Source organism: Xyrauchen texanus, chromosome 5 (genome assembly GCF_025860055.1).
Source record: "Xyrauchen texanus isolate HMW12.3.18 chromosome 5, RBS_HiC_50CHRs, whole genome shotgun sequence".
Lineage (NCBI taxonomy): Eukaryota > Metazoa > Chordata > Actinopteri > Cypriniformes > Catostomidae > Xyrauchen > Xyrauchen texanus.
Genome location: NC_068280.1, coordinates 9,452,472 through 9,477,038, shown reverse-complemented (window position 1 = coordinate 9,477,038; position 24,567 = coordinate 9,452,472). Strand labels below are relative to the sequence as shown.

Here is a 24,567-nt window from a genome sequence, read left to right as displayed (position 1 = left end):
TATAAGAGCAGACTGATGCTATAAAAGGAGGGAAGAAGTGCTTCCAATCATTGTGTTTTTGTTCACAATGTTTACCTCTAAATAAAGATTTGCAGCCATCATCGCTTTGCATCAAAATGGCCTCACATGCAAGGACATTGCTGCAAAGAATATTGCACCTGAAAGAACCATTTACTGGATCATCAAGAATTTCAAGGAGAGAGGTTCAACTGCAGGGAAGAAGGCTTCAGGACGTTCCAGAGTTTCCTCCTGAGGAGTCAGCTAAGGAGTAATGTCACCACCGGTGCAGAGCTTGCTCAATATTGGCAGCAGGCTGGTGTGAGTGCATCTGCACAGTGAGACGAAGACTTTTGGACAATGGCCTGGTGTCAAGAAGGGCAGCAAAGAAGCCACTTCTCTCCAAGAAAAACTTCAAGGACAGACTGAAATTCTGCAGGAAGTACAAGGATTGGACAGCAAAAGACTTGTGCAAAGTTATTTTCTCTGGAAAATCAATATTCTGGAGAAGAAAAGGTGAACACTACCATGAGTCCTGTGTCGTGCCAACAGTGAAACATCCTGAGACCATCCATGTGTGGGGTTGCTTTTCATCCAAGGGAGTGGGCTCTCTCACAATTCTGACTAAAATCGCTGCCATGAATACAGAATGGTATCAAAACGTCCTGCAAGAACAACAACTCCAAATGATCCAGGAGCAATTTGGTGATGATCCGTGCATTTTCCAGCATGATGGAGCACCATGTCACAAGGCAAGAGTGATAATGAAGTGGCTCGGAGATCATTACATTGAAATTTTGTATCCGTGGCCAGGCAACTCCCCGGATCTTAATCCCATAGAGATCCTGTGGTCAATCCTCAAAAGGCAAGTGGACAAGCAGAAGCCCACAAATTGTGATCAACTCCGAGCACTAATAAGGTAAGAATGGATCGCCATCAGTCAGGATTTGGCCCAGAAGCTGATATCCAGCATGCCAGAATGAATTGAAGAGGTTATGATGAACAAGGGTTAACACTGTAAATATTGACTCTTTGCATAAATTGAATGTTTTTGCAAATAAAAGCCTTTAAAACTCATGAAATGCTTATCATTGTTTTCCAGAATACCATAGAAACATGTGAAAAAGTGTGTTTGCAAAACACAATTTATGTCACTGCCAATATTTTTGGCTACAGCTGTAGAGCAGGGGTACCTAATTGAGTTAGAAATTAAGATGTATGAACTTGTATACCAATGTCACTTTATTGGAGACCTAGTGAAAAAAATCAATCAACTGACATCTAGAAAGACTCATGAATTATTCATGCTTGAATTTTAATTGAATTGCAGCAATATTGGCATCCTATTTACCAACACTAAGATACTTTGAGATGTACACTGCAAAGCAATATTATACCCTTAATTTAAAAAACAAAAAACTGTGTAATCAGAATAGAAACCACACGGATAACTCCCATATAGTATTGCAATAACAGTTTACATGCATGCAGTATAAGTACATGTGCTGGGCCAAGTGTTAAAACACACTAAACCACTAGAATCAAAACAAAATTGTACCATATGAATTCTAAATATCAGAATTCTGAATGTACACTAGTACAAATATGTGAAAATCCAAGACTTCTGAGAAGGTACACTGAATATTTGTCTTTGCTCACATTGATCAAAGAAATCACAATCACATGTAAGATGTGAAACTCCAACAATGGTCAGCAAAAAACCCAGTACATTGACCATATTCATTTTGATATGGTTAAATCTTGCATGCAGATATTATCACGGACAATACTACAACGCCCTTAATAATAGAAACAGACCACTACATCCATGCAGTTTTGTATGTTTTCCACTAGAGGCTTGAGAGTAAAGGTTAGTTTTTGGAAGTTCGATGCACTTAGTGGCAGATGTTGGGAGAGGTCCTCCATCTCATGACTGCTGTGGTACCAGTTTAACTGAAAGGTGTTTGTGTTTCTTTCCCCTCCAAAATACTGATTACATTATTAGAGCTTTAAATGGAACACTGATTTCATGGCAGGCCTATAAAGCCATAGACAAAAGTGTAGTATGCGGGGGTAATGCATTCAGAATATATAAACACAAGACAAGTGTAAGAGTCCATATCAGGCAGGAAGGGACTCAGGGCTTCCAGAGTTTAAGTAGGCCATCCTCGCTGTAAGTGGCGATGAGATTTTGATGAGGGTGGTGAGTTATGCCAATTACATATTTTTCATGTACCTGTGGGTGATGTACACAAATACACTTAGTTCAGTTAAAGCAGGAAAATTGCAAAATAGTATGCAGAGACAATGATTAGTAAGACTTTCATAGGTAAATTTTTTCGAAAACTTTAAGCACTGTGTTTCTGTGGTGCTATGAAAATAGCTGTTTGTCTTGAGAGGCCCGCTTAGACACGCCCCAACAACGTTGTTAAACCAATGCTGTGTATTGGGGACAGAACTATCTCTTTGTCTGACCTTTTGTACAAATAAGTTAACATGGTCAATGTCAACAAATTTTCTTATATGACTAGTGGCCAACATATAGTGCAAAAATCATAACTAGGGCTGTCAATCGATTACAATTTTTAACTGAATTCGTTACATCATATGGCATTGAATTACTCAAATTAAATGTTGCATGTCAATATTTGATGAAAAAGGCCCCCAAGTTAATAAAAATATTAGGCCTAATTATAAAAATAATAATATTATAATATCAGTTAATACAAAGACATTAATTTATTGTGGCAGACAACATATAAAGCATTGATTAGACAATACAAAAAGTGGCTTTCAATCTATTTGGTTTATTTCTATATCATTAAAATTAAGACTATCACTGGCCAATTGTTCACAGAGAGTTCATCAATCTGTCGGTAGACATAAGACCTGTTCTTGCGTTCCAACTGTACATACGTCAGAAGAATGCTTTTGTTGAATCTCACTGTTGTTGTGTCATGTTTCACAGGTTTTTAGTGTTTCTAGCCATAAATTATGAATTTTTTAGGATGCTGTTTCAAGTTAAAGGTAGTTTGAAACTTTTAAAAGCTTGTCTCGAGACCCTTGCACTCTGCTCCAACAGTCTTTGATTAGCTATAAGTTTGTTGCCTTTAATGCTGGAGCTGCACATATTGCCCCCTGCTGACTGCTAAAAATTTGTAATTACGGTGGTGCAATTAGTTGTGTTAATTTTTTTAACACATAATTATTTAAATATAATTCATCGCACTGAATTAACGTTTATTAACGTTTAATCGACAGCCTTAGTCATAACATTTCTTTGTCTTAAATTTGTAAAAATTCTAAAAACTTTTTATTTCCTGATTTAAATTGGATTTTGAACCTCAGGCTTTCAACGTAGCCTCAGACACCATCTTTATATGATACTGTTCACTGTCCCTAATGTGCATATCCATTTGGAATATAGAGAGGGCAACTTCTGTGAACCTGTCAAACTTCACCTAAGTAAAACTAAAGTTAAAGGCTGCATATCTCATGGCTTTCCAGCACGTGATGTGAGGGTGGACGGTACCGTGAGTGTTCTCTCCAGCTTGCCAGTGACGGTGCTGAAGCAGTACAGCACATAGTCTTCTCCCACGCAATAAATCCACTCTCCACGAGGAGACAACGTGCAGCACACAAAGTCTGCCCCATCTTTTACGCCTGAACAGAAACTTCTCATCACCTGGTATAGAAGGGGAGGGAGCAGAGTTAGAGCAAAGATGTGCTGCGTAAAGAAAGTGCCAAAAATGATGAGCAGAGTGAGTCATCTAGTGAGGCAAGGAATGAGTGGGTGAGGTGACTCAATTGGGCAGGCGTAATTACTCCATCAGACGGCTGGATTATAAAGCATGTAGCTATTTTTAGCAAACTGCACAACACACAGGTTGGCTGCTGGGCATATGCTCTCACAAAGTTAAAAAATGTAACCTGGTAATGTTTGATTCCCACAATTTGATAATACAATATTGAACATCACTAAAACTTCTGTTCAAAATTCAGCAATTAACCATGGATTATTAAGCATAAATGGCATACATTGGTGCCATCTTAAAGGAATAGTTTACCCAAAAGTACCAAATAAGCAGTTTTGTGCGTTTTAATCTAAAGAGTCTTCTGAATATTCGCCTTTGTTGTAGCTCTTCTTTATCCAACATATTCAAACTGGTACATCTCATTTAAAGGAATATTCCAGGTTTAATACAAATTAAACACATTCAGCAGCATTTGTGGCATAATGTTGATTACAACAAAAATGTATTTTGAATCACCCTCCTTTAAAAAAATAAATAAATCTGGGTTACATTAAAGCACTTACAATGAAAGTGAATCCGTAAACGTTGAAATACTCACTGTTTCATAAGTAGAGGCACGAGACGTAAACATTATGCATGTTAAAATGAATTCAGTGTGATAAAATCAGGGCTGTAAACACCATAGACATTGAGGGGGACATGTTCCCCCCGAATATTCAGAATACTGTTCTATTGATATAAGTTTTTTCCCATGGTTGATTATTAAATTCTTACATTTTGTCCCCCCCAATCCTGAGCATCCTTGGATAAAATCACTTCCTAACCATATCTGTGTAAAGTCATATCCAATTTTACAACTTCGTTGCCATGACGACACAACGTCGTAAACCCTAAAGCCTTATAAAAACTTTAAAACGATGATTTAAAAAACGTTACAGCTCAAATAATACATACGTTTTAACAGAAGAATTAATGTAAGTGCTTTTATAAATTTATAAGCTTCACATTTCTGGCTTTAAACCCTCAAAAAATTGGCACCATTCACCTCCATTGTAAGTGCCTCACTGTAATCTCGATTTTTGCTTTTTTAGCAAATTTTGGAGTAATATGCCACAAAAGCTGCAGCTTGAACCCAGAATATTCCATTGTTAACAACACACAATAGAAGCTATGCTGTTATTATAAAATATGCACCGGTGCACACAATTTTTAGTCTGAGTGTGATTCAGAACGAGTAAATAATGAAGGCGTTTTTAGGTGAACTATGGTACGTACTTAACTGACATAAAGGAAAATTCTGTGCACCCAGCTATGTAGCATCAAATGTTGGCCAATGTTCTCACCTGGCCATGAATGTTCATAACAACCACAGTGTTGGTCCTATTACACACCACAAAGTGCTCAGGGGTCTTCGGGACGAGCACAACATTGTTAACAGTGATGTCTGTACCCTCTGGAATGTCAGGCGATTTTATTGTGTGGGTGCAATCCATTGTCTTCATGTTCCAGATCTGATAAAAAGGCAGTTAAGTGAGAAGATCCACAAATTTAAAATGCATATAATGTGTGGTTCACCACAGTATAAACACTTACCTTTACCGTCCCATCTGCCGATGCACTAATTACACGCTGGCCATCGTGTGAGAAGATAACGTCATTTACATAAGAGGTATGGCCTCGAAACTCCTTCAGTGTCTTTCCTGATTTTAAACCGTGAAGTCTGATAAAACAAATTCAGAAATTAGAAATGGAACCAATTTACTGCAATCCATAAAAACAGCTTATTTTTTGTAAATGTATACAGAGGCAAATGGGAAAGCAAGCTTAAACCACGAAAAGGAGACTTAAAACTCATGACAGTTTTAAAGGGTTAGTTCAACCAAAAATGAAAATTCTGTCATAATTTCCTCCTCCTTATGTTGTCCCACAGCCTCAGTCCTCATTCACTTCCATTGCATGCTTTTTTTTCTTCCATACAATGAAAGTGAATAGTGATTGAAGTTCCCAGGTAAAAAGTCATGCTTGTTTGGAATGGCATGAGGGTGTTTAAATGTTTTGGGTTGAACTTGCCCTTTAAGGCCATACATCAAGATCATAATGGAAGAATACAGCAAAATTACCAACTTTGTCTTCAACCTTAACATGATTCTAACATCTTTACTGAAATAATCTATTTCTCATGCACATGAGATTCACCATGTGCCATGAGAGTTTAGCAATGATGCTTAGTCTGAAGTACTGCACTCAAGACTGAAAGAGATAGAGAGAGAGAGAGAGAAATATAGAGAGAGACTTTGGGTGTGGGCGCGTGACAGAATATTCCTAATGGCATATCACATCTAATCCATTATGATGCATTTTAATTTCTGCCAATCACATCCTCTCTCTGACTACAACAGCATTTATATCAGTTAAAAAAAATACAACTTTGATGTGCATTCGCTCCAAAAAAGGCCAGCTATACAGTATACATAATCTGTAATGCCAGGCTGGCATTCACGTGTCTCCTTCACACACTACAGAGCAGTATGTATCAATAAGGGGCCAATAGCAAAGCCCCATCCCCCCTCCCTTTCCGGCTAAGGAGTCGCAATGACAAAACGTCTGCCTCAGTCAGCCCCTCTTGCCTGCTTGGGTAGCTGAGCAAGGAACAGAAACTCCTTATCCGTGCACACTCTCTCTCTCTCATGCACGTGAGCAATCATGCTTCCTTCCACCCACATGCACCATGAGTGCCTAGAACAGACACCCAGCCTTGGATATACCGCAGTCAGGTCTGAGAAGAGAGAGAGAAACACTGGGTCTGGGCATGTGATGGAATTTTCCTAATGATGTTTAACACCCAGAACAAGATTTAAAATGTTCTCCATCTCCGCCTTCTCTGTATACATAGAAACCATTGCAAAATATTTCACCTGTAGCCTACTGTTCAGACTCTGATTATAGCATAGCAACTTATAATCGTTTTCATATAATCATCTCATGATCCGAAAACAGCAGATTCTGTTAAAAATACAGTTGCATTCATTCTTTGTGTTTTTCCACTAAGCAAATGAGAATATCAAAGCAATTATATTAAACTGTGCAAACAACCCATGCCAAATCTGGTTAATGCACCTACAAAATAAAAGCTGACCTGACTAATAAGAGAGAAAAACTGTCGCAGCTTCTAAAACCATGACAAGACAAAGTAAACAAAGAATGCCCATCTGCAGTACGGGTATTAGGCTTTTTACATCAAGATATAGATGCAACATATCTACAACATAGCAGTCTTTTTTGACCAATTCGTTTCCATGACCTTTCCAGGCATTAGTGATTTCTGGATACAGATTTTTTTACCAATTATTTTGATTACGACCAATTTGCTAACAAATCATTCACACAAATTTATGACCCATTTCAACCAATTAATTGAGAAGAACGGACACAAAAGAACAATTCACTGACAATTTGGAAATCACAACGGCTTGCGAGTAAGTTTTCCTCTACAAAAGAGCCATTTTTAGAACATAAATGATTTTAGAGCAGAGAAAAACTTTATTTTTTGACATTTCAAAAATGTAATTCGCTGTTCGCTGTCCTTTTCCGCATACCGTGGCGCCGTTTTGTGGTCCATTCTGCATAACGCGGTGGCTCATTGTTGCTTATCGCGGCCCATTCGGTGCATTTCACGGCCGAACCACCGGCTGCTCGGTTCTCCCAATGGCCATTCCACCACTGATCGGCCAAAAAGTGCGTCAGCCCACCGGGAAAATGCCCGGTATGCCAGATTACCAGTCCAGCCCTGTTTGTTATATTATTTGTTGCAAATAGTTGTTTCATGTGATGTCACCATTAGGGTGATCTGTGTCCCCTTTGGTCAAGTCGAACCCTGTTAACACAATCTTAGTTCTCCTTGTTCATGTGCAACTAAAGTTAATCACTTAGTCAATTAATTGAGTAAAGTCAACTTATTATGGTTTTCAGTGTTGATGGAGCATAACATGTCACACCACAGTGTGTTAGAAAATGATTTAATGTGAACTATACAATGTACAAGAGAATACCAATTATAGCAGCAAGAGAAGAGAGAAATAGAAGTGCAATAAGTTGCAGAAATGTAATTAGATTAAATAAGGTTTTAAGAAATTTGTACAAATAAATACAATGTTAAACCTGATGATCTGGTCAAAGGAGGAACTTAAGATGTGGCTGCTGCCCTTGTTGAAGCAGAGACAGGTGACCGCTTTGCTGTGGGCTCGCTCGAACCTGCATAGACATTGCCCATTGTGAATTCTCCAAATCTGGAATAACAAAGTGATACATAACATCTTATTACAGACTGACTGAAGATAAATTATTTTAAGTAAATCTCAGCTGAGCTAGTTGTGTGCAATAATGTCTAGATAAGAATATCATAATTCAAGCGAAGTTGACAAATAGTTTCTGTGCTGCCTGAAATATTACATCGAGATCACACCCAAACATGGGTTCTTAAATAATAATAAAAGATCATCTAGCTTGAATAAAAAGTATTTATAGAGGAGGGCATATGGTACTTGTAGTACTCTACATTTCTGCATGTTAATAAAGGTCTGCAGTCACTGTAATCAGATGCAGTTTGATTAAAAGACTAAATATTTAAGAAATTAAGTTAAGCTTTAAGTTAAACTTTAATTAAGCTGCACTAGAGAAGTAGGAGTCAAGATAGAAAATAAGCATGTACTGATATATATATATATAGTACATGCTTATTTATCTATCTCAATCGATTACAATTTTTAATCAACTTAATTACATGGTGTCCCGATTAATTAATTGTGATTAATCGAATATACAAATATTTGCTGAGAAAGCCCCTCATATAAATATTATTCAATATATAATGATGAAATAATGATCTTTAAATATATATAAAATAAATAAATATATATATATATATATATATATATATATATATATATATAATAAAAAAAATTCAGATAATTAAAATGCATTACATTCTTGTGGCAGAAGAGTTAATAATTGATAAGACAATACAAAAAGCTGCTTTAGAATACAATGTATTGTTTACTACCATATTATTGAACATAATCCAATCATTGACATACAGTTCACAGCAATCCATTTCACAAGTGAATTTGTCAATCAGTTGGAGATGTATTATGAGGGCTTGTTTAAGGACCGTCAATGTACACCTGCATCAGACATGCTTGTGTAGCGTCATAAAATGTTTAGGTCACTGTGTCATGTTAAATATAGTTTAATACTTAGAACTCATCTTGAGATCTCTTAGTTTGGATTTGCACTCGATCAAGTGTTTTGAATGCAAGAACATAACGCATGTCTGTGTTGTTCTGCTGCTCACGGGTGTTTTTTTTTCACTGTATAAACTGTGCATTGCCACACAGCTGAAGTTTCACTTACTGCCCTCTGGAGTAGCTGGTTGGTACTACAAGCTTGCATTTCTCTTGCATTGTGATTAATTGCGTAACATTTTTTTACATGTTATTTTTAGTCAAATGAATCGCACTGAATTAACGCGTTAAATCGACAGCCCTAATAAATATATACATACATATATGTATTAGGGATGGGCATTTTGTCTACATCAAGTCCCAGAGGGGCAATGACATGTACATAACTGTATATATATTAACATCTCTCACAAATGTCTTTGGCTGCTGCATTGTGTCTTGTTGTTCCAGTGTATCATCTATTCATTATTATAGATTGTTATAAAATAATCGGTTACAAAATGTACAAAAGATTGCATAATCAAAATATAATGCATCATATTTTGTCTTTATGTGAAGATTCGCTGCCCAACTCAATGAAAGTATGTGCACAATGCACGTCTGAGTCTGTTCTTCCTTCAGGTTACCATAGTAATCTTAGTAAGCGTACACCAGTTTTTACTATGATGTGGTAAGTAGTTCAGTTTTGAAGATGCTGCATTCTGTTCGATTTAGCTGCGTTCTCTCTAGCTGTTTGAAACACTTCCCTGCTTTATGCACCGCTTCAGCGCGTTGATCCTGGTGTGTGTCTCCACAAGTATTCACTCATGTGAGGAAAGCCACAATGCTCCGTATTGTTGTTGCTTTGATGATTCATGAAGCATTCCATTTCCACCTTTCAACTGGGGAAATTGCAATGGAATGACACTTTATGTCGGGCTTCTAACTTGGAAACTCGTGTGGAAATCTTCAACTCCCATTTCATCGAGATGCAAGTGTGTGCTACATCACGCAAACATTTCAGCACCCAGAGCAGGGAGGTTTACAGTCAGTGACAAACATTCACTTTTATTAAATAATATCCATTAACAGGTCAAAGTTCTAACATTAAATGATAATAAAACGTGTTTAGCAAATGTTTTGCCGAGACAGGTCTTCAAAACACGGTTAATTAAATGCTAACTGACCTCAATTCGATAGAAAATTTGTGGGCAGAACTGAAAAAGCATGTGCAAGCAAGGAGGGCTACAAACCTGACACATTTACACCAGTTCTGTCTGGAGGAATGAGCCAAAATTTCAGCAACTTACTAGGAGAAGCTTCTGTAAGTCTACCCAAAACGTCTGACCCAAGTTAAACAATTTAAAGGCAATGCAACCAAATATTAACAAAGTGTATGTAAACTTCTGACCCACTGGGAATGTGATGAAAGGAATAAAAGCTGAAATAAATAATTCTCTCTACTATTATCAGTGTATATATACACACACACATATATATATATATATATATATAAAAAACTACCTTGCATAAGTTTGGCCAGTATGACTTTGTAATATAAGGTGTACGAAAGCATTTATAATAAAAAACGTATATCTTACTGTGACGGGTGATCATGCCTCTCTAGATCAGCTGATTACATTCTACCTAAGATCTAGCTAATAAACATTCTACCTTTCATTTCTCAATGTAATACAGTATTATGTGTTTAACCATGTCCACATGCAATACTCTATAAGTAAAATTTGGTCAGAGGACCAATTTAGATGCTAGGGGTAGGAGTGATAGCCATACCTGTATATTCCCATCCTGAGCTCCAGAAGCAACTACGTCTGAGTCATGACTGACTGCCAGACACAGCACAGCCTTATCCATCCTCATGAAATTATCCTGAACTTGGTACTTCAGATCCTATTCACAGAAAAGACATAGACAAAGGCAAATCATTACACATAAGATTCAACCTCACACAAACTACGGGTTAGATAATCCATTTAATCATGTCAAAATGATCAGATTTGAAGTGTATTCACACAAACACTGGAGGCCAAAAGTTTGGAATAATGTACAGATTTTGCTCTTATGGAAAGAAATGGGTACTTTTATTCACCAAAGTGGCTTTCAACTGATCTTAATGTATAGTCAGGACATTAATAATGTGAAAAATTACTATTACAATTTGAAAATATTGTTCAGAACTTAAACTACTTCAAAGAGTTCTCATCAAAAAATTCTCCATGTGCAGCAATGACAGCTTTGCAGATCCTTGGCATTCTAGCTGTCAGTTTGTCCAGATACTCAGGTGACATTTCGCCCCACACTTCCTGTAGCACTTGCCATAGATGTGGCTGTCTTATCGGGCACTTATCATGCACCTAACAGTCTAGCTGATCCAACAAAAGCTCAATGGGGTTAAGATCCACAACACTCTTTTCCAATTATCTGTTGTCCAATGTCTGTGTTTCTTTGCCCACTCTAACCTTTTCTTTTTGTTTTTCTGTTTCAAAAGTGGCTATTTCTTTGCAATTCTTCCCATATGGACTGCACCCCTGAGTCTTCTCTTTACTGTTGTACATGAAACTGGATTTGAGCGGGTAGAATTCAATGAAGCTGTCAGCTGAGGACATGTGATGCGTCTATTTCTCAAACTAGAAACTCTGATGTACTTGTCCTCTTGTCTATTTGTACATCTGGCCTTCCACATCTCTTTCTGTCCTTGTTAGAGCCAGTTGTCCTTTGTCTTTGAAGAATGTAGTGTACACCATTGTATGAAATCTTATTTTTTTTTTTGGCAATTTCAAGCATTGTACAGCCTTTGTTCCTCAAAAAAATGTTTGACTGATGGGTTTCTAGAGAAATATGTTTCTTTTTTGCCATTTTTGACCTACTATTGACCTTAAGACATGCCAGTCTATTGCATACTGTGGTAGCTCAAAAACAAACACAAAGACAATGTTAAGTTTCATTTAACAAACTAAATAGCTTTCAACTGTGTTTGATATAATGCCAAGTGATTTTCTAGTACAAAATTAGCAATTTAGCATGATTACTCAAGGATATGGTGGTGGAGTGATGGCTGCTGGAAATCTCAAAATCTCTAGATTATTCCAAACTTTTGAAGGAGAAACACCCATATGATATGTATACAGTGCATCTGGAAATTATTCACAGTGCTTCACTTTTTCCACATTTTGTTATGTTACAGCCTTATTCCAAAATGGATTAAATTCATTATTTTCCTCTAAATTGTACAAACAATACCCCATAATGACAACATGAAAGAAGTTTGTTTGAAATCTTGCAAATGTATTAAAAATAAAAAACGAAAAAAAAATCACATGTACAGAAATATTCACAGCCTTTACATTGACACTCAAAATTGAGCTCAGGTGCATCCTGTTTCCACTGATCGTCCTTGAGATGTTTCAACAACTTGATTGGAGTCCACCTGGGGTAAATTCAGTTGATTGGACATGATTTGGAAAGGCACACACCTGTCTATATAAGTTCCCACAATTAACAGTGCATGTCAGAGCACAAACCAAGCCATGAAGTCCCAGGAATTGTCTGTAGACCTCCGAGACAGGATTGTATCGAGGCACAGATCTGGGGAAGGGTACAGATCAATTTCTGCAGCATTGAAGGTCCCAATGAGCACATTGGCCTCCATCATCTGTAAATGGAAGAAGTTTGGAACCACCAGGACTCTTCTTATAACCAAACTAAGTGATCGGAGGAGAAGGGCCTTAGTCAGGGAGGTGACCAAGAACCCGATGGTCACTCTGACAGAGCTCCAGCGTTTCTCTGTGGAGAGAGGAGAAACTTCCAGAAGAACAACCATCTCTGCAGCACTCCACCAATCAGGCCTGTATGGTAGAGTGGCCAGACGGAAGCCACTCCTCATTAAAAGGCACATGACAGCCCGCCTGGAGTTTGCCAAAAGGCATCTGAGGGACTCTCAGACCATGAGAAACAAAATTCTCTGGTCTGATGAAACAAAGATTGAACTCTTTGGCCTGAATTGCAAACGTCATGTCTGGAGGAAACCAGGCACCGCTCATTACCTGGCCAAAACCATCCCTACAGTGAAGCATGGTGGTGGCAGCATCATGCTGCGGGGATCTTATAACAGGACAACGACCCTAAGCACACAGCCAAGATAATAAAGGATTGGCTACAGGACAACTTTGTGAATGTCCTTGAGTGGCCCAGCCAGAGCCCAGACTTGAACCCGATTGAACATCTCTGGAGAGATCTGTAAATGGCTGTGCACCGACGCTCTCCATCCAACCTGATTGAGCTTGAGAGGTCCTGCAAAGAAGAATGGGAGAAACTGCCCAAAAATAGTTGTGCCAAGCATCATACTCAAAAAGACTTGAGGCTGTAATTGGTGCCAAAGGTGCTTCAACAAAGTATTGAGCAAAGGCTGTGAATACTTATGTATCATACCATGCACAGGATTTACTACTACATACTACTACATGTCTACCACAGAATCAGTTCTCTGACTAATTTTATTCTCCCTTTACACCAAATCATTTAGTAAAGTTGTTCCCTCTCATGGCTTTTTCTACCATTCTTTTGCAGATGATACCCAGTAACCTAATTCTCTTTTTTCCACCCTCTGACAACCAATTACACTCATGAATCACTGCATATCTGGCAAGCATTTCTGCTTGGATAAATACCTATCCTTTGAAGATGAATTTTTCAAAAAACAACCTTATGTTCATTCTAGTCAAGAACTAACCTTGCCATAACCTTGTCCTTTCATTAGACAACTCAACCATCTCACCCACACAGAAAGCCAATATTCTTGGTGTCACACTGGACAAGGACCTGCCGTCTGAACCCTACAAACTAACACACAATCAAGACATGCAGATACCTCTGCAAAATCAGAGCTTTTCTAACCAGGAAAACTATTCAGATTCCAGTAGAGACCCTAGTCTGCTCTCTTCTTGATTACTGCATCACACTCCATATGCAATCAAAACCCTGCAGCTCATCCAAAATGCTGCAGCCTAGCAATCTGGATAATATTCAACGTTCCTAAGCACACTTATGTCATATTATGTCTTATGCCCCCTCCTCTTGCTCCCTATCCCTGCTAGAATCAAGTTTAAAACCTTGTCCTATAGCATTCCAGAAACTCAACAGACAATGGTCAATGGATACCTCATCTCCAGTCCAGACACAGGACAATAACCCACCTCTTTCAGTGTTACAAAAAAGCTACTGGTAGCACTTTATTTTACAGTATTGTTCTATATTTATGTACTATATAATTACAACAACTATAGTAATTACTAAGTACTAACCCTAAACCTAACCCTAAACTTAATCCATATCAAGTACATGTAGTTACCTAATATTACTCAGTACTTTCTTGGGTAAGTACATTATAAGCATACAGTACACATACTGTAAAATAAAGTGCAATCAAACTACTAGTTTATTATGGGTTCAAGCACCAAAGGTGCTAGAACCATTCTGTATTTGTAATGATTCACTCAAAATGGTGGACCAAATTCCTACAATTAACTACAGTACTTAGTGATGAAATAACTTTACCCCTGACAGATCTATTTAGGCAATTATGGTCATTTTTCTCCAATTTCCAAACTGTTGGACCGCATCCATAACGTGCTCTAGTTTTATTGTATCTGTAAGTTAATTTAGATTAGTAAAAACTTGTTTTTATTTGTACAGGAAGCACATATTCCCCTTGCAGATAATGTTACTAATTGTATGTTTGCCATCTGTTGATCAAACGGTCCCATATGTGAAGCTAAAGCACTTTTTGTAAGTCACTCTAGATAAGAGCACATTTTAAATGCCTTAAATGTAAATTACACAAAAGAGATTTATATAGTCCATTTATTTTATAAACAATTAGCAGAGAAATGTTGACTAAAACAATGTAAACCCTTTTTTAAGTCTATAAAGGCAAAAAAAGTGGAAAAGGCTAATTTTCTAAACCACTGAATGTGATTTTGCTTTTACCATACTTCATCCAATAACCTTCTCACAATCCTTAGATTTTACTCTATAGTTGCCAGTCGCTTGACTTGACATTAGTCACTGTATTTAAAAACCAACTTACACCTTTATTTGACATAAATCCTAAATAAAGTCTAATCAGATATGAAATAAAATGATAGCTTAAAGAACAGTTTTGACAGTAAATACTCACCTTCTGAATTTTACCAGTGGTAAAGTTCCAGATCTCGATGAAACCATCAACAGATCCAGTAATCAAGTACTGTCCATCAGGAGAGAATCGAGCACACTCTACATGGGACTTTGGCCCAAACTGTATCACACATGTACACACAAACACAAATAGAAAATGCAAAACATTGATTACAGGTGTCTTCTCTTCATCTCTAAAAATCCATGAGGATGCTCAGGGTCACCTAGGCAATGTAAGCCCTGAGTCACAAACAACCCCAATACTTCTTCAAATCGTTATGATATATTAACATTAGACAACATTTAAATTAGAAGCCTCGTTGTAATGCTTTTCTATTCACTTCTATTTATTTAGTGTCCTTGCATTGGGAACCTCAAGTGGGTGATGTAATATTTACTGAAACAGGTTGCAGCTATCGAAACTTGGGTATTTTAGAGCTCCTTGCACAGGATGCATACGCACTACAAAAAAAAGTTACTACATTTTTTTTTTGTAGTGTGAAAAAAGTGATGATGGTGAGTTTGCAGGTTAGTTTTACTGCACGAACTGAACAGTTAGAAATGATTTCTCTGTATAGCCTTTTGGTTTCATCCAAGCTGTCAAAGCACAAAAATACATGCTTGTAACTGAAAATACATTGAGTAGGCTGTATGAAAAATGCGTATACACAATATATCATCCACTGATGACTACAGTAAATAATCTTTGTTCTTTGACAGTGATTTGGGTCGAATTTAATGGAAAACAATGAGAGTTACACTTTGTGGCACTGCAGAATTTTGAGCAGCCTCTGAAAATGGCGAGCGGCGGACTGTGCACCTTCATAGAAAATAATTATTTCAAATTTTAGAACGTGCCATGTCGTCCGCCAGACATGTCTGGTGTGTGGCCCCCTTTAATATACCTTGCCGCTCATACATGACCAAAGTTATGTTGAGAAATATGTTTGAAATGACAAAGAATATTGTGTAACAGGTAGCCCTATTTATATCTAAAAAAAATCCAGATATATATCGATAACCATCAGGAAACTCTTCCAATTATTGATGCGTGAAAAATGCATCAATCCCACGCCTAGTTACAAAGAATGCCCTTATAAAATGCAAAAATTGTCCCTGAAAATCGATTCCTGGGGGCAAATATTACCCTAGGATCCATCAATTATTTCTGTCATAAAGGAAAGCATTTAACATAAATGTAAATGTATAACATTTACATAAAATGTAGAGATTTTTAAATATGATCTAATATATATTGTTTAGAATTTATTGACAACCTGTAGTCTAATCAAGCTGTCTGTTACAAAGACATCTTTTGAGGGATACTGTTTACTCATCCGAGCAGAAAGAGATTACATAAGATTACACTATTACCACTGCTGTGTTTACAGAACCTTTATTAGGCGACTGAGCTGAGTAGGGAAGCGCTCTTCCTCCATGTCCTTCAATGCACCTTTCCCCCGGAACAGCTCCAGTGACATTCCTGGAGGCAAGAGTCCCTGGTGCTGCTGCCACTTCAGAGACTTAGGAGATATTAAGTAGTTGAGAGAGAAAAAGACAACAAGGTGGAAATAGATCAACCCTTTTGGGTAAAATGTTGTTTTCTTGACATGCTTAACTAAACTATTGAGGTTAGAAGAGAAAGAATAGAGAAAAATAGATAACACTGGTCTAATAAAAGAGATGGTGTTAGATTGCTCATATTAAGAACATATAAAAATAGTAGTTATGCTAATCACATGAAATATATACTTTTATACTTACCAGCATCGCTAATGAGCCAAACTGCCTTAGTGCTTTGGTCTCCTGTAACCTGTATAGAGCCCCCTCACATATACGACCCTATTAATAACAAACACAAGCTAAATGTACTTGATATCATGCACTTAATCATCTAAGAAAAATATAGAAATCTAGAGATTAATTTGCAATAACCTACCTTTTTAGAGTTTCAGAAAACTGGTTTAATTACATAGTTTATTTATAGTGGGAGTCCACGTTGAAAATCTAATTTAAACCATGAAATAAACAAAGATTTATGATTATGAATAATTTAAAATCCAGTCATTAGTAATTATATAATAATTCAATTTTAAACTTAAATATTAAATATTAACATTTTGGAGGCCTAGGTAGACACTGGGTGTGCTGAGTGACTCCAGCCAAGTCTCCTAAGTAACCAAATTGGCCCGGTAGCTTGGTTGGGTAGATTTGGAGCTGCTGTGGCTCAGGTGGTAGAGCGGGTCAGCCACTAATCACAGGGTCAGTGGTTCAATTCCCCTCCCACACGACTCCACATGCTGAAGTGTCCATGGGCAAGACACTGAACCCCAAGTTGCTCCCAATGGCAGGGTGCATTTTTTTTACCATTCACATGAGGTAACCTCCTCGTGGTTACTATAATGTGGTTTGCTCTCGATGGGGTGCGTGGTGAGTCATGCGTGGAAGCGCTCAACAAGCCACATGATAAGATACACGGATTGACGGTCTCAGATATGGAGGCAACTGAGATTCGTCCTACACTACCCGGATTGAGGCGAGTCACTATGCCACCAAAAGGACTTAGAGGGCATTGGGTATTGGGAATTCCAAATTGGGGGAAAAAAAGGGGAGACATTTTATTTTTAATTTTATATCATTCAAAACTAAGGGACTAAGTTAAACATAATTATATAAAATGAATAAGAAATATATTATATATATAAATACTGTACATACGGTAATTAAAACAAAAGGGGGTTCACTTTTTCGATTCAACTATTCACTCAAATTGTAATATTGATTATATAATTTGTAATGAAAATAATTAATTTCAAATAGAAAATTGCTGAATAGATGTATTTTCATTAGCGGTCTCAGACATTTGGGCCTCACTATACATGCATACTGACATATTTACATGCATATTTGTGTGACTATTCATATATACCAACATATGCTCAAATAAACATCTTATTTTTAAGGAGATTTGAACAAAATATTTATAGTTAAAGAAAGCATGAGCACAAATCAAGAGACATATGATACACAGAATATTTTTTAAGAAATTGAACTGCAATAAATGTATGATAAAGAAAGCAACAGGTTATGCAAAGCATGAATAATGTGAGTTTGGAAATGGAAAAAGTAACAAACCTGCCCCAGCAGAGCCATGAGACGAGAGGGTGGCACCAAACAGACCTCTCCTGCAAACGCTTGAGAGATAGCCAGTCTGCGCTTCTCTTTGCTGCTGCCCACTGGATATGCCTAGCGGTAAAGGTAAGGAAGTAAGAAAAAAATCATTAATCATGAGTATAATTGTTTCACAAATATATTATGCATCCAAAACCATTTTCATTGCATCACATATACCACTGGCTAAGGACTTAACACTGTTATGCCTGACATGAAATAATAGTAAAATAATTATATTTAAACATATATATATATAAACAAAGATTTGAATAGACAAAATCTAGAAGAAAAAAAAAGTAATCCATAAGCCTCCAGTGGTTAAATTCATATCTTCAGAAGCATCTATGAGATTTGATAGGTGTGTGTGTGTGAGAAACAGATCAATATTTAAGTCCTTTTTTGGATAGTGGCGATATGTAAAAAGAATGTGAATCGCCAAAAACTAAAGAAGAATGTCAAAATGAAAGTGGAGATTTATAGTAAAAAATGACTTAAATACTGATCTGTTTCTCACCCAGACCTATCATATCACTTCTGATGATATGGATATTTACTTTTATGCTGCCTTTATCTGCTTTTTGGACCTTCAAATTTCTGCCCACCATTCAATTGGATGGACCTACAGAGCTGAAATATTCTTGTAATATTCTTTGTGTTCTGCAGAAGAAAGTCATACACTTCTGGGGTGAACTATCCCTTAAAGAGGACAACCAAGGCTTTTTTTTTTTTAAGCTATGGGTTTTTTATTTTTTTATTTTGTGTGAATGGGATTTAATGATGGAGAGATATACCTCAAAAGCCTGTTGTATCATATTTGATACACACATTTCAACATGTTTTCTCTATAAAATACTGTAAGGAATTTTATCCAAGCACAAGTTGATTCAATTCAGCGAATACTCATTTTGAAATATAAAACTGATTGTTACTTTTACTTCATTATAGTGAGCAAAGGATTTACAGCAAAAAGACATTTGCAACACAAAAATGAAATGGCATTACAAGGTCTTCTACTTCCAGAAGAGTAAAGAAACTTTCACCAGCATGCAGTAAACATCTGATATATGCTAATCGTCATGTTGATGATGTAAATGTTTTAGAAAATCATGCATCAAATATGAAAATCACAGCATTATAGGATTACGCATAGGTATGCAGCAAACTCATACAGCTATTTACATATTTACCTGAACAATTAATGCGATTATATATTTTATAATGCATTACTGCATGATATAATTCAGATAAACTTTAAACACTTACCTCTTGTGAGTCAAAGTATGGTTGGGTGAGAAGAGTCTCCAGGTGTGAGTAGCGCTCAGGTTGTGTATGCTTCAGCATGATCATGGGATCTGTTTGCTTTAGTAAAAACTGGGCGGCTCCCAGCTCCCCCAACTCAATCATTTCCAGCACAATCTACACAAATACAGCAACCAAACATATTACAGACACAGATGAACAAAGCTTAAGTTGACTAGACATCAGACTGACACCAACCTGAACTATAGACAATAACGGTTTTTACTGCTTACTGCTAGGGAACTTATTGAAAGAAAGGCATAATAAATTGTACATGTCTAAAAGTGGGCTAAAAAGTATAGTAGAGTCAATGTGGTCTATGTGCATGATGTACAATTCTGTACTTGATCAATAAGTCGGTAAACTGCTTGAAGTGTGGCTGCAAAGAACTGCGTGGCTTATTTACCTGTTCATAGAGATCAATGAGCAGCTTGTCAGGAAGTTTCAGATATTGGATTGCGAGCAACACTATATCCCACTGTCCAGTGTTTATGTCCGCAATGAAGCTGTCGATGCTGTCGACAGTATGGAGATACACGGTCGTCTCTTCTTGAAGCGTCGCCAGAGTGCGGTGGAGATTATTCTCCTTGAGATATTGCATTATCAAGCGAATTATGCTGCAAAATTGACAAGAGACACTTGATTTAAAAAAAAAAAAAAAAAAAATATATATATATATATATATATATATATATATATATACACACACATTAAAATGGAAGCAGACATGTCACATCAACGGAACTTGGATCGGATAACATAAAGGTAAACAGTGTGTATTTTTTTAAATGCGCAAAGAACGTAGACTACGTATAATCGACATTATTAGCTACTTGCATGGTTGTAAGGAAAACTAAACTTTTATTGCACAAATATTGATACAAATATCAAACAGTTCCCTTAAGTGCAGAAACAAATATGAATAAAAAATCACAGACTTAATAATAAAACATTTCTACAGTATTTCTTTTCCTGGACTCAAGGCAGTCAGTGTTGGAATTCCATCCATTCAATTATGAGTCAATTACGGTTCACTTACTCTGCGGATTCCACTTCTAAGTCCATGGCTGCGATGTTGTTAATGCAATCACTGTCTAGATATAATGTGCCCACACTTGCCAGCGCCGCGTTGTGTTGGTACTCAGCCACGTGAACACCGTGTGGTCGTGACCGCCCAATACACGTGCTGGATGTAGTATTTATTCCTCAGACGTATGAAATCACTGCAACATCGCAAATTGTTTTTTTTTTTTTTTTTTTGGCTTCTGAGATTGCTTGGGCAGACGGTGCATTAAAGTGAATTTTAAGGAGCATTACAAAAGCAATTATGGTTCATTCAATCATCATATCGGGTGTAAATACCCTGCAATGACACATCCTGCAGCTATGACCTTGCAGGTTAGAATGCAATGCATTTGGTCTATTTATTAGTAAAAGGACAGGCAGTTACCATCATCAATGGTATACATTTTTATGCAGTCACGGGGCATGATCATATACATAAAGCTGAACTCACTTAATGAACTAACATGGGATCGCTCATGCCTTAAAATGCAAAGCGCATCTATTCTGTATCATGTGTTGCATGTGCTTTGAAATATGATCGTGTTGCCACCCTCTGGTCGCATTGAGAATGCATTTTCCCTGTGGCACAAAGTTGTAAATAAATAAATAAATTTGATAAAGACATTACACATAATGAAAAAAAATCAGAAATGGGGTTGATAAATTTGTCCTAATTCTTCTAATACATTTTAAAGTTAGATTATATAACCGAAACAATGCCAAATAATAAAGTATATTTTTCAATATTATAGTATGTTTTTATATCAAAGTACTTATATGAGTTTCCTGACATTTGTGTGACCCAGGAGACGGCATATGAGGTTACTAAAAGTGTTGACGCTGCAAAAACCACAAAGAACACCCAACTGTAACAAAATAATGTGGCTATGGACCTTGAAACACAGCTGAAGATAAAGAGAAAAAACAACCAGTAGTCAAAGTAATTAAAAAGACTAAAGCCAGGTTTCTACCAGTAAAAAGATATCAAAAGGCTCTGTGAGATAATGATGGCAAATAGTATCCATTGGTTACAAAAATAATGAAGGGGCATAGAAAAGAGGTAATGCCAGATAACAAACTGTATAGAAGGTGAGGTTTTGGACTAAGAGAGTCAGAATGGACAGCTGACCGGACTCAAGTTTGTTGGTGACACAATAAACTTTAACTTTGGCATCTGGAACCCTGGACTCTGAGAGATTTCTTGCATCTTAGAGAGATTCTTCAAAGATTTTCCACAACAATAACAGTGGGGATGATTATGCCAGACCTCTTTTAACACGACAACCACAATTACCTAATTAGATTTGCCTTTGTAATTTAGTGACACCCAAAGATAAAGGGATAGTTCACGCAAAATAATAATTATCTGATCATTTATTCACCTTTACGCCATTTCAAACGTGTATGACTTTGATTCTTTTGCGGAACACAAACAAAGATGGAGGTATATGATGGCGATATGACGTGACAGTACATTTACATTTATGCATTTGGCAGACGCTTTTATCCAAAGCGACTTACAGTGCACTTATTACAGGGACAATCCCCCCGGGGCATCCTGGAGTTAAGTGCCTTGCTTAAGGACATGATGGTAGCGGCCGTGGGAATCGAATCAGCAACCTTCTGAACAGTTCTGATTAACAGTTATGTGTTTTAGCCCACTACGCCACCATCATCATCATCAGTACAATGCAAGTCAATTGATACAAAAACGTTCAAGCTCCAAAAAGAACATAAAGGACGCATAAAAGTAATCAATGCTTAAATGGGTCAATTCATGTCAACTAAAGTATGTACAGTGTTCTGCACATTCATTTAAGGTATAGTTCACCCAAAAATGAAAATCCTCTCATAATTTCCTCACTTATGCCATCCAGAAATGTGTATGACTTTCTTCAGCAGAACAAAAATTAAGATTTTTAGAAACATATTTCAGCAAATTTGGTCCATACAAAGCAAGTGAATGAGTGCCAAAAAGTTGAAGCTTGAAAATCGCATAAAGGCAGCATAAAAGTAATCCAGTGTTTAAATCACTGACTACATTTACATTGGACACCAAAAAAAACTGTTTATTGCGAGAAAGCAGCATTCCAGTTTACATGCACTGTATAAGTGGTGTACTTTTTAATCCCATATACATGCGGCTAGGTCAGTAAGCAGCATTCATTCAGCATTGGGCAGAATTGTGAGAGAGCCCACTCCCTTGGATGAAAAGCAACCCCACACATCGATGGTCTCAGGATGCTTAACTGTTGGCACGACACAGGACTCGTGGTAGCGTTCACCTTTTTTTCTCTGGAAAATCGATTTTCCAGAGAAAATATATTTGCACCAGTCTTCTGCAGTCCAATCGTTGTACTTCCTGCAGAATTTCAGTCTGTCCTTGATGTTTTTCTTGGAGAGAAGTGGCTTATTTGCTGCCCTTCTTGACACCAGACCATTGTCCAAAAGTCTTCGCCTCACTGTGCGTGCAGATGCACTCACACCAACATTCTGCCAGTATTGAGCAAGCTCTGCATTGGTGGTGACACGATTCCATAGCTGACTCCTCAGGAGGAAACTCTGGGACGTCCTGAAGCCTTCTTCCATGCAGTTGAACCTCTCTCCTTGAAGTTCTTGATGATCCGGTAAATCGTTCTTTCAGGTGCAAAATTCTTTGCAGCAATGTCCTTGCATGTGAGGCCATTTTGATGCAAAGCGATGATGGCTGCAAATCTTTCTTTAGAGGTAAACATTGTGAACAAAAACACAATGATTGGAAGCACTTCTTCCCTCCTTTTATAGCATCAGTCTGCGCTTATAATCCAATCAGAATGATAGAGTGATTTCACCTGACTAGTACTCATTCACACTTTCTCAGATGCTGCTGATATGATTAGTGAAATGATGTTGGCAGGTCATTTTGTGCCAGGGCCAAAAAAAAAAAACTGTGAAATGTGGGTTTTTGTGATTAAGATAATTTTTTTGTCTACTGAAGCTTTTTGCCATTGTTTAAAATGCATCTGATCACTCTGCACAATAATCTAGAAACAATGTGTATCAACACCACAACAACTGGAGCAGAAAAATTAGTGAAACAAAAAATTTATGTCACTGCCAATACTTTGGCCACGGCTGTAGGTCCACCTCGTGTCACCAAAACAGCGCAAACCCGCATATCAGAATAGCATTATGAGATGCTATTCTTCTCACCACATCTGAGTTCCCGTAGACTTTGTCAGTTTGAACCAGTAGGGCCATTCTGTTGACCTCTCTCATCAACAAGGCATTTCTGTCCACAGAATTGCTGCTTTCTGGACCAGTATGTGTGTGTGTGTGTGTTTTGACACCATTCTGAGTAATCTCTAGAGACTGTTGTGAGTGAAAGTCCCAGGAGATTAGCAGTTACAGAAATACTCAAACCAGCCAGTCTGGCACCAACAATCATGCCACTGTCCAAATCACTAAGATCATTTTTTCCTCATTCTGATGGTTGATGTGAACATTCACTGAAGCTCCTGACCATATCTGCATGATTTTATGCACTGCTGACACACGGCTGGCTGAATAGATAATAGTATGGATGATTGTTAGTGGGTTGGCATTCTTGTTTATTTGAGGTTTCAAAATGCTGCTTTCTGTAAAAACCCTAAAATAAACCACTTTCTGAAGTGGTCAGTGTCTTCCGAAGCGATATAATAGGTGCGTGTGAGAAACAGATCAATATTGAAGTAGATTTTTACAATAATTAACCAGGCTCAGTCAATCTCCTATTTAACTTTCACATTCTTCTTGTGTTTTTGGTGATTCCCATTCTTCATACATACGCCCCCTGCTGGGCAGAGAAGAATTTACTTAAATATTGGTGTTTCTCACACACACCT

General features: G+C 37.3%; 1 protein-coding gene across 1 annotated transcript; it reads right to left on the bottom strand.

The window, feature by feature from the left end:
- Positions 1-1,346: 1,346 nt before the first annotated feature.
- LOC127644276 (WD40 repeat-containing protein SMU1-like) lies at positions 1,347-20,731 on the bottom strand. Its single transcript, XM_052127391.1, has 13 exons — positions 20,679-20,731; positions 20,046-20,256; positions 19,604-19,756; positions 18,302-18,412; positions 16,931-17,008; positions 16,561-16,689; positions 15,168-15,287; positions 10,766-10,882; positions 7,911-8,038; positions 5,346-5,472; positions 5,096-5,263; positions 3,530-3,682; positions 1,347-2,233 (listed from the first exon to the last, which is right to left on the bottom strand). The coding sequence occupies exons 1-13, from the start codon at positions 20,702-20,704 to the stop codon at positions 2,135-2,137; spliced, it is 1,620 nt and encodes a 539-aa protein (XP_051983351.1). The 5' UTR covers positions 20,705-20,731; the 3' UTR covers positions 1,347-2,134.
- Between the last annotated feature and the right edge of the window lie 3,836 nt (positions 20,732-24,567).